Source organism: Carica papaya, chromosome 7, assembly GCF_054855325.1.
Source record: "Carica papaya isolate Zhongbai chromosome 7, ASM5485532v1, whole genome shotgun sequence".
Lineage (NCBI taxonomy): Eukaryota > Viridiplantae > Streptophyta > Magnoliopsida > Brassicales > Caricaceae > Carica > Carica papaya.
Genome location: NC_142315.1, coordinates 8,156,315 through 8,167,251, shown reverse-complemented (window position 1 = coordinate 8,167,251; position 10,937 = coordinate 8,156,315). Strand labels below are relative to the sequence as shown.

The 10,937-nt window shown below is 37.0% G+C and overlaps 1 protein-coding gene across 1 annotated transcript; it reads left to right on the top strand.

Moving 5' to 3' along the window:
• The first annotated feature begins 1,105 nt into the window (after positions 1-1,105).
• On the top strand, positions 1,106-9,536 carry LOC110811318 (Enhancer of polycomb-like transcription factor protein). The gene is made up of 5 exons (XM_022037776.2): positions 1,106-1,333; positions 1,493-4,354; positions 4,695-6,476; positions 8,023-8,278; positions 8,361-9,536. The coding sequence occupies exons 2-5, from the start codon at positions 1,577-1,579 to the stop codon at positions 8,912-8,914; spliced, it is 5,370 nt and encodes a 1,789-aa protein (XP_021893468.2). The 5' UTR covers positions 1,106-1,333; positions 1,493-1,576; the 3' UTR covers positions 8,915-9,536.
• Positions 9,537-10,937: the final 1,401 nt, after the last annotated feature.

Genomic DNA, 10,937 nt, shown 5'->3' with positions numbered 1-10,937 from the left:
AAGAAATAAGTTACGTTTTGTAGTAAACTTTTGTGATTTAGGTTGCACTAAAATTTTCTAATTAAATACTTGAATAAAGAGCCTATATTTGGTAAAAGAATTTGCATGCGTTAAGTGATTTTGTAGTATTACATGGACGAGTTAATAGAATCAACATGAAAATATCTTTATGTTATCGACGTAAAATTTTTTAGTATTAATTAAGTATTTATCTATTTTATTTTGACTTAAAAAAATAGAAGTTATGTCAAAAGATAAAAAAAAAAAAAAAATTTATTTAAAAGAAAAAAAATATGATTTTATTTTGATGAACTTGAATAAAAAGCTGCAAATAAATACTTTTTGATTATAACTTATATTGCAAAATGTAGATCATAATTTAATATTTATATTTCACTTGTTTATTAACTAGATATTTTAAAGATAAATATACAATATTAATACAATATAATACTAAAATATATAAGATATTATATTATACTATTCACAGTATTTTTAATAACTCTTTTTTTCTCCGTCGTCTCAGTTGTTGGTTTTGACCTTATCTCTTGATATATTATCAATCTGTTTTTGAACACTAATGATTTGAATATGGTACTCATTCTCCCCTCACTAACAAAGCAAACCATGCACCTGTCGAGGGACTTTTATCGTTTTCGATTACTTGTTAGCTAGAGAGAATGAATATTTAATATAAACTACTCTTAATGAATAGGGTTTGATTTTCTCGATGACGCTTCTCAACTTCAAAGCTCGAGTAGATCGATATTTGGCGCAAGTTAGGGTCACAAATATAAAGTTATATAGCCTTTTATTTTCCATGTACTATGAAAATGCTATTTTATCAATATAATGGAATTGCTTACTTACCATACACCTCTTAAAACAATTTAAATCTCATTCCTACACGTCTCACGGTAAGCAAATCCTGCCCGTTTATGTGTCTTCATGTTGGCCGGAAAAGAGGATTAGCGTACGATTCAAAGTACAAAGAGGAAGCTCTAAGCACACTTGGCAAATCCTACGGGTTAAAAATTGCCACGTACGTGAATCTTAACGCTCTATATAATTTCACTAAATTTCAAATTTATCGACTTTTAATTTATTTTTTGTTATTTTTCGATCTAAACCCTCCTTACTCCCGTCAAAAGAAACCCTAGCTCTCTTCCGTTTCTCACGGTAAAATTGAAATTAACGAAAAACTAATATGAAAATTTCATAAATCTGTTGGGGGTTTCAAATCAAAATCCATTTGTTCGAATCGTAACTTTTTTCTTGTGTTCCTAGTTTTCGGATTCCTTGAAGAATTCAATGTTCCGTGATATCGACACAGGTATGCATTTTGTTTTCTATGATTTTTCGTTGATTTAGTTAATTTATTGCATGAACTCGTCATACTTGCTGAGGAAAATAGGTTGATCGATGAATTTTGAAAAGCTTGGCGGATTTTAGGGACTTCTTTTGATTTTTTGGGTTGGTTTTCGTGTTACAGATCTAAAAAATGTGTGCACGAGCATATGATGGAATGTGAAAATTGTGGTTTTTGGATTTTTGGTCTGTGGGTTGAGGATTGTTCATGGAAAATAGAATAAGAAACTCAAGTGGAGAGGAAATTCCGAAGAAATCAAGATCTTTGGATCTTAAGAGTCTGTATAAATCTAAGTTCACAAAGGAATCGCCAAAAAAGAGTTTGAAGAGGAAGGATAGCTCAGTAGCTGGTGATGGTGATAAGAAGAAGAAGATCAAAAAAAGTAGGAAAGCAGTTTCTCTCAGTAGTTTAAAAAATGTTGATAGTAATAGCAGAAAGAGTTTAGAGGATGTGCCCAATGGTGATGTGAGTGTGCATGATTTGCAGGAAACGAAGCTGGGTTTGGGTCAGAAATTGAATAATGGAAATGGTTTTAACTGCATTTCCCTTTGTTTGGATGATAGTGTCGTACAGATTCCAAAGCGAAAGCGTGGGTTTATTGGGAGGAACAAATTTGAGAGTAATCAAGCGTCGAAGCCAGCAGAGCAATCAACAAGTAAAACGAACCTGGTTAATCCTATAACTAAGATAGCTGATGAAGATTCAGGCTCTCAGGCTGAGCTTTCTAAGGTTACACTGAAGAAAGGTTTAGATGAATTAAAGGAAAATAGAAATAAAGGTTCAAATTCTGCTCAGAATAAAGAGGAGCGTAGGCAGGCTGGTCACTCAGCTGTAAATAATGGTGAATCCTCCTTGAAAAAGTCTTGTGGTAGTCACAGGAAAAGGAAAGCATTGGTACCAGGTAGCAAAAATCGTGCTCAGGATGCTGAGGCCTCAGTTGATACTTCTAGCAAGAAAGGAGATGATTTGCCAGAAGATGATGGGGACAACCTTAAAAAGAATGCTGTACATAATGGCGAATCCTTGTTGAGAAAGTCTCAAAGTAGTCACAGGAAACGGAGAGTATTGGCACTGGATAGCAAAACTCTTGCACAGGATGCCGATGCTCCTGCTGATACTTCTAGCAAGCGATGTGATGATTTGCCAGAAGATCATGAGGAGAACCTTGAAGAGAATGCTGTAAATAATGGTGAATCCTCCTGGAAAAAGTCTAGGAATAGTCACAGGAAAGGGAAGGCATTGGCACAAGGTAGCAAAAGTCTTGGACGAGATGCTGAGGCTTCTGTTGATACTTTTAGCAAGATAGATGATGATGAGGAGAACCTTGAAGAGAATGCTGCAAGGATGCTATCTTCACGGTTTGATCCAAGCTGCACAGGATTTGTTTCAAACAGCAAAGTTTCTGCTCCATCTATCAACGGGTTGTCTTTCTTATTATCTTCTGATCGGAAGTTTGTTAGTCGTGGATCTAAATCTTCCTCTACATCTGGATCTGTATCACTTGATGCTGCTGGTAGAGTATTGAGGCCACGGAAGAATCACAAAGAGAAAGGAAACTCCCGGAAGAGGCGCCATTTTTATGAAATTTTCTCAGAAGATTTTGATGCAGACTGGGTGTTGAACAGACGAATCAAGGTTTTTTGGCCTTTGGACCAGAGTTGGTATTATGGTCTCGTAAATGATTATGACACAGAAAGAAAGCTGCATCATGTGAAATATGATGATCGTGATGAGGAGTGGATTAATTTACATAATGAAAGATTTAAACTTTTGCTATTTCCCAGTGAAGTTCCTGGCAAGGCTCAGCGGAAAAGATCTCGGGTAAGTGACAGATATTCTCACAAGGGAAAAGGGAAACCCAACAAAGGTAAGGAAAAGAGAAACTTGACTGTAGACGATGATAGTTGTATGGGTAGTTATATGGACTCAGAACCTATCATCTCATGGTTGACCCGATCTACACGTCGGGTCAAATCTTCTGCATTTCGTAGTATGAAGAAGCAAAAAACATCTAGCCAACCGCTGATTGATGCACCAACCTTACTATCTAGTGAAGCTGTGAGTGCAGATGGCTGTGTCACATGGCAGTTATTGAAAAGGGATAAACTTCAATTACAAATTAATTCTATGTCATTAGAAAAACTGGATGAGGTTAGGAGGTCCAATGAATCTGTGTCAAAGGGTTCAACTTGCCCAAAAAACAACAAACTTCCAATTGTTTATTTTAGGCGCCGATTTCGTAGGACAGGAAAAGCTTCTCCCAGTACTGCTGGAGGCAATAATGCTGGTGGGTTTGCATATGAACCTGCTACCTCTTTTGTTCCTGTTGTTGATAGGTTGTCGAATTTGGGAGAATATGATGCCGTGGGAAGTTTGGATCATCAGGCAGCCTTGTGGCTCAAGGATGATCTGGGACTGTTAAAATTATCTATTCCATTGATAGAATCAAAACAATTTAGATTTGACTTGAGTTTGTCTGCAGTTCCAGTTCTGAATTATTTGTTTGGAGCAGAGAATTTGTGGTTGTTCCGTGCAGAATTGCTGCTTCAATTTGGTACAGTGGTGAATATGTGGCCAAGAGTTCATTTGGAGATGCTTTTTGTAGACAATGTAGTTGGATTAAGATTTCTCCTTTTTGAAGGCTGTTTAAAGCAAGCAATAGCATTGGTATTCCAAGTACTAACTGTATTTAGTCAATCTACTGACCAAGGAAAGTGTGCTAACCTGCAGTTGCCGATCACGTCAATCAGGTTCAAACTTTCTTGCATCCAAAATCTTATGAAGCAGCTTGTGTTTGTTTTCTGTAACTTTGCCGGAGTGAAGAATTCAAAGTGGCTATACGTAGACAATGTGCTGAAAAGACATTGTCTGCTTTATAGGCACTTGCCTCTCTCAGAATGCACCTATGATAATACTAAGGCGCTTCAGAATGGGGCTAATCAGTTAGTCAGTTCTGTTGCTTGTGGGGATGCATCTTCTACAGAGGTATTCTTATTTTCATATTTTTAAAAAAGTTGAGAAGAAATAAAAACACTGCTTGTTTTGTTTCTGTTTCTTTCCTGCTGGGGTTGAAGGGGAAGGAAGAGAAGCATGGTTATCATTCTTTATGTTTTTCTTTTCAAGGCACCTCTCTTGCATTTCTCTACTTTTACTTGTTCTGTCTTGAGTGCAACTTATTTATGCCTACAATTATATTATTTTCTTTGCATGGATATTGGCAGCATTGGTATCAGTTTGGTGCGTTGCTTTGTAAATAAGCTAATTTCTGTCTAGTTTTCTTTTTTATTTTTGTTATTAACTGCTAAGAGGTTCTTTTTTGTTGCAGGGGTTGCATAGAAGGTTTAGGCAGAATGTCACTCTAATGAGTGTATGCAAGGAATCTTCTTATGGTAACATCAGTCTGTTTGATTCTGATTCTGACAAAAAGCGGAGTTGTGTTCCTCCATTTGCCCTTTCTTTTGCTGCTGCACCCACTTTCTTTCTTAGTTTGCATCTTAAGCTGCTTATGGAAAATAGCCTGGCTAACATGAACTTTTCTGACCATTGTTTGTTGGAGCACATGGAAAGTTTTGGGGGTTTGACAGTGGATGAATGCTCTAGCATAGTGGACTGTTCGAACAGATGTCATCAAAGTACTTTTGAGAATAATTTGAAGGAACTGTCAGAGGATGCTACTTGTCATGCATGCTTGTCTAGTGCTAAATCAGAGTTAAAAACTGGTGATTTCTCTGGTTCCAGTGGTAGACATTGGGATATGTCATCTGGGAAGTGTCCAAATGATGCTGTGGATGTTGCTGGAACTTCTGCCAGCTCCCATGGCCTTGAAGAAATTGTAAGTGAATCTATTGTTCCCTTGAAGAAATGGCAGTGTCAGCAGCCAGAGTCAGAACAATGTGTTTCATCATCAAGTCCTTCAGTTGATAGAGACAAAGCTGATGTTGAACGTGATTCTCTTTTTGATGATATCAGGGTTGAAATTCCTATTAACCAGACAGAAAAAAATGTTGATAGGGAACTACATGGTCCTCAACAATCAGCAGATCTAACTTGGAATGTGAATGGTGGTATTATTCCAACCCCAAATCCAACTGCTCCTAGAAGTACGTGGCATCGAAATAGAAGTACTTCTTTGTCACTTGGGTACCTCTCTCATGGATGGTCAGAAGGAAAGGCCGACTTTTTGCATAATAATTTTGGAAATGGACCTAAGAAGCCACGTACTCAGGTCTCATACTCATTGCCTTTTGGAGGTTTTGATTACGGCTCAAGGAGTAAGGGCCATCATCAGAAAGGGGTTCCTCACAAAAGGATTAGGCGGGCTAGTGACAAGAGATCAACTGATATTTCTAAGGGTTCTCGAAAAAACCTGGAGTTGTTATCTTGTGATGCAAATGTTTTAGTCACACTTGGCGACAGGGGATGGAGAGAATGCGGGGCACAGATTGTGCTAGAGCTTTTTGATCATAATGAGTGGAAGCTTGCTGTAAAAATTTCTGGGGCTACAAAGTATTCATACAAGGCGCACCAATTTTTACAGCCTGGGTCTACAAACCGGTTTACTCATGCAATGATGTGGAAAGGAGGGAAAGACTGGACCTTGGAGTTTCCAGATAGAAGCCAATGGGCTCTTTTCAAGGAGATGCATGAAGAGTGTCACAATCGAAACATTCGTGCTGCTTCAGTAAAAAACATCCCAATTCCTGGGGTTTGCTTGATAGAGGAAAATGATGACAATGGAACGGAAGTACCATTTATTCGCAGCTCCTCTAAGTTCTTTCGGCAGCTTGAAAATGATGCTGAAATGGCTTTGGATCCATCACGTGTCTTGTATGACATGGATAGTGATGATGAACAATGGATCCTGAGAACTCGTCAGTGTTCTGAGGTTGACAATGGCAGCTCATGGGATATTTCTGAAGAAATGTTTGAGAAGGCAATGGACATGTTTGAGAAAGCTGCATACGTGCACAAGCGTGATCATTTAACATCTGAGGAAGTAGAAGACTTCATGGCTGGAGTTGGGCCTATTGCCATAATTAGAAGAATCTATGAGCACTGGAGGCTGAAAAGGCAGAGGAATCGAATGCCATTGATTCGCCATCTCCAGGTATTTTGTCTATTTCCTGCCTGTCTTTTATGGTTTAATTATACACTGCTCCTATGTAATGTAAGCTGATTGAAGATTGCACATCATCTTCTTTGGAAAAATGATATCTTGTTTGCTTTTCATGTATCAGCTTATGCCTTTTCTCAATTGTATTTTCATGCTTTTTCTGACCCTAGAACTAGTCTTTTCACCTTACCTAATATCTGTAAGTAGGAATTGGCTCATTCTGAAAGATAGTGATGATGGATATTAGTAGTGGGAAGAAATTTTACTGGGAATCAAATTGAGCCTGGAAGGGAATTAGTGGTGAGAAAAAGCATGTGGCCCATCTTCTATATTCTTTGGAAAAATTTGCGACTTTTTGACTTTCTGAATAACATGTACATATTTTTGCATACGGGTTGGTACCCTATTGGTAGTTGTATTTAATGGCATATACTGCATTTTTATTTTTTTTTAGAAATTTTTTTTCCTGGGGATCAAAACTGTTGTGAACTGGACAGATTTAGTGCTGAAATTTCTGTTAGAGCATAAACTCATTGATTCTGCTCTTATGCTTGTAGTTGTGTAATTTTTGTGTGCTAGGTTTTGTTTATTGAGAAGAGCATTATTTAGCTGGATGGATCCTCTGACTAGGAAGGGTGTTTGCTTTCTTAAATTTGCTGAGTTTATCGTTTGTTGTTCATCTCTTGCTCATAGAACTTCTTGCTGTCATATGTTGGGGTATGTTGGGGATAATCTAATTAGTTTTCATTTCTTCTTGGCAAGGTTGAGTAAGATAATACTTCGAGACGTTTCATTCATTCTTTGAGTTGCATGTTGCACTGGTAAAAATTCCACCATGATTAAAAAGATCTAAGTTAAGTCTTGTTAGTTTACAAAATTAAATAGGTAATATTTTAAGGATTTATCTTGTTTATCGAAAAAATGGTAAATTGAAGATCAAAATTGCAGGTAAAAATTTTCCAAAAAAAAGCAGGTAGAAGGCTTAACGATTCTTCTTACTGCATCAGGCATATCTTTCCTTGTTTGGGTAGGATAGCAGCACGTTTGTCTTCACTATTGTGCTAAATTTTGTTAATAAATTTATTAAATCTTACACATATGTATATGTTTTCTTGCGTATTACAGTTTCCCTCTTATCAACATTCTCTTGACACACTGAGTTGGTTTCCATTTAGTAGATTGTTAAACCTTCTTTGCGGCCCTTTCGAGTTGGTTTTGATTTGTAAATTGTTTAGACATATTTGCATGTGCAATGAGGGGTGTGTTTTTCTTAACTCTAGGAATGTATCTTGAAGACTTGTACCAGACAGTTTTCAGCAGCGGTCCTTGTAGTCAACTGCAATTTTCATTTGATTACGTTGTGTTGAAAATCTGTTTTTCTTATTGCTGATTCAAAGTTGTGGAGGGTCGTTAAAGAAACAATTTACCTGCATTTCCTTAAGCTCTCTTTCTGCTTATGTTCAAACTTTTAGCTTTATTTTGTCTTTTGTGGAACGGTTTGTGGCTTTCCTGCTCTAACCGTAATTTTTCCTGGATTTAGCCGCCACTATGGGAAAGGTATCAGCAGCAAGTTAGAGAGTGGGAGTTAGCCATGACCAAGATCAATACCACCATTAGTGGTGTCTGTCAAAAGAAGGCTGCAGCTGTTGAGAAGCCAGCCATGTTTGCTTTCTGTTTGAAACCACGAGGCTTGGAAGTGCCCAACAAGGGATCAAAACAGAGATCACAGAAGAAAATTTCAGTTTCTGGGCAAAATATCACTGCATCTGGAGATCATGATGGATTACATAATTTTGGTACTTCTCTTAACTTGTACACGTTGTGTAAAAATTTCAACCTCCAGTATTAACCTGTATCTGATTTATTTTGTTATACCAGGAAGAAGATCAAATGGCTTTGCTTCTAGCGATGAAAAAGTCTTGGGCCCAGGGCACATCTATGAATCTCTAGAGGAATGTCCATTGCCTCAGACATCACCAAGGGTATTTTCGCCTCGGGATTCTAGCATTATGGGTTATTTCTCTGTGAATGGTGATGGATATGATAGGAGTCATCAGCAGAAACTTCAAAGGAGCAAGTCAAGGAAATTTGGGGCTTTTGTATCTTCTTCGTACAATCAGAGACTAATGGGCAGGAGGAATGGAATTCATCGATGGAACACAGGCTATTCTGATTGGCCAAGCCCACGTCTCTACTATTCAGATGGTCCTCAGAGACATAACCAGGAAAATTTGAATGGCTCTGATCTTGATGAGTTCAGGTTGCGTGATGCATCAGGTGCAGCTCAGCATGCGCTTAACATGGCTAAGCTCAAGAGAGAAAAAGCTCAGAGGTTGCTCTACAGAGCAGATCTAGCAATTCACAAGGCTGTGGTTGCTCTCATGACTGCTGAGGCCATTGAAGCTTCTTCTGAGGACTTTGGTGATGGATAGAATGACAAGAATGAATATGAGATGATGAGGGAAGAAAGGAACTGGCCAACTGTGGCCAAGAGATCTTAAGATAGGACACTGGTTTTGCTGGAAGGATCTGTTTTTTCCTGGTCAATGGTGGTGGCCTCGTGGCATCATATATATATAGGAGAATCTAATCAGAGAGCTGTGTCATCATGACGAGATATTTTCACTTGTGCCACATATTGTGGTCTTTTCTTGTGCAACTTCACAGTTTTGCCACCCACTAGTTCTTTTGTTTAGTCCAAGCAGCAGTTTGCTCAGATCAGTGGCAACTGTTCTATTGATCCTGCAGGTAAGGGTGTATGAATTTTTTGGCTGCCAATCTCTGTACAGAAAAATTTTCCTCCCCCTCTTTTTTTCTTTTCATTCCCTCCTTATCCCTGGAATCGAAGTAGCAGTTGGCCTGAATCATATATACACCCTTTAGAATGAAATGAAAAATTTCTCTCTGAAAAATGGAGAAAAAAAAATTCTGTAAGTAATTATTTTATAGTTTCATAGAGATTCATGAAGAGTTTAGGAATCTGTTGCTTCCCCTTGTTGCATATTTTAATCAGTAACTAATCTTTGTCAAGCAATAGATTTGCATCTTGTGGTTTGTTCTGCCCATGTTAATTTATGTTATGTTTGAGGAAGTACATATTATTGTCAGCCAGGTAGTTAACTACGTGGTAAACCGAAGCGAAAGAATTTTCTTTTTCATATAGTAAGTGCATAATACTTGTCAGATCAGGTTATTATGTGAGATTCGGTCGAAACACGTGGTTCTGTTGCAGAGATTCTGTTGCAAACATGAACCGTGGTCATTGTGCTGCAGATTGATGTGTTTTTTGGTTGTTTGAGTTGGGTTATGCTGCAGCTAAGGGTGAGCAATTCTCCAAAATAGAAAAAAATTTGGAATTGAGGACTGGTTGATGTAGTTTTGATCAGAACGGATTAGAGTGGAAAAATTTTAGTTCAGTCCAGAGTGAAATATATCAAAATTTTCTCACACATTCACACTTCACACTTTGTATATGATACACAAACAAAAAAGTAGATCCACACTTATTCCTACTCAATATGTATATATTAATATATACATACATACTGTAGCGGAGCAACTCCACAGTCCTGCATGGACTTGAAGTGGCTTGAATCTTGAGTTGCTGGCTCCCGTGCTGGCCGGAGAAGCAGAGAAAAATCGGTAAATCTCTGACTCTTGTGTATAATTTAATTTTGAACTAATTAGAACTTGATCAAACTAGAATGAATCCAGACCGAAGCATAATTTGGTTCGAATATTCAATTAATGCTCCTTCCTAATCATAGTTTAATAATTAAAATATTATAATTAGAATTTTTAAACTGAATTGAACAATACTCTGTTCTTAATTGTAGTCTAGTAATTAAAATATTATAATAAAATATGAATAATATAAATTAATAAAATAAACTCTGAACGAAGTAGATATTATTATTATTTCTTACTACTTTTATTTAATTTATAAAAAGCACAAGATAAGAGAAACTCAAAATTTTATATTTAAAATATTTTGATCAATCAAAATGTTAGAATGAGTCTTTTTTTTTTTTTTTTTTTTAAAAAAAAAAATCTATAATGTATTATACACTGAATTTCATATGGTATTTATTTATTTTTGTTGTTTCAAATAAATTTTATAAACCTCCAAGTGAAATATAATTTCAAATATTTACGTATTTAAAATTTCAAATGGTTAAATTAGAGAGATTTTGACGTTCAATGTCACATCCATTCCATCATTTTAAGCCGTGCATCAAATTCCAAAGTAACCAAATTGGATGGATGGCTTCCCTCCCACGCTAATTTCTTGGTTAGCATCACAGCCCTGTTACAATTAGGACATCACAGTGAACTGAAATTTGGGTTTATAAAGAAATAACCTGCTCCAATCATATGACGTTGTGACCGTAGCCTTGGTCAACGGCGGTATAAAGATGCCTTCGCCTAAAACTAGTGGCTTCTTTTGCTCATGTA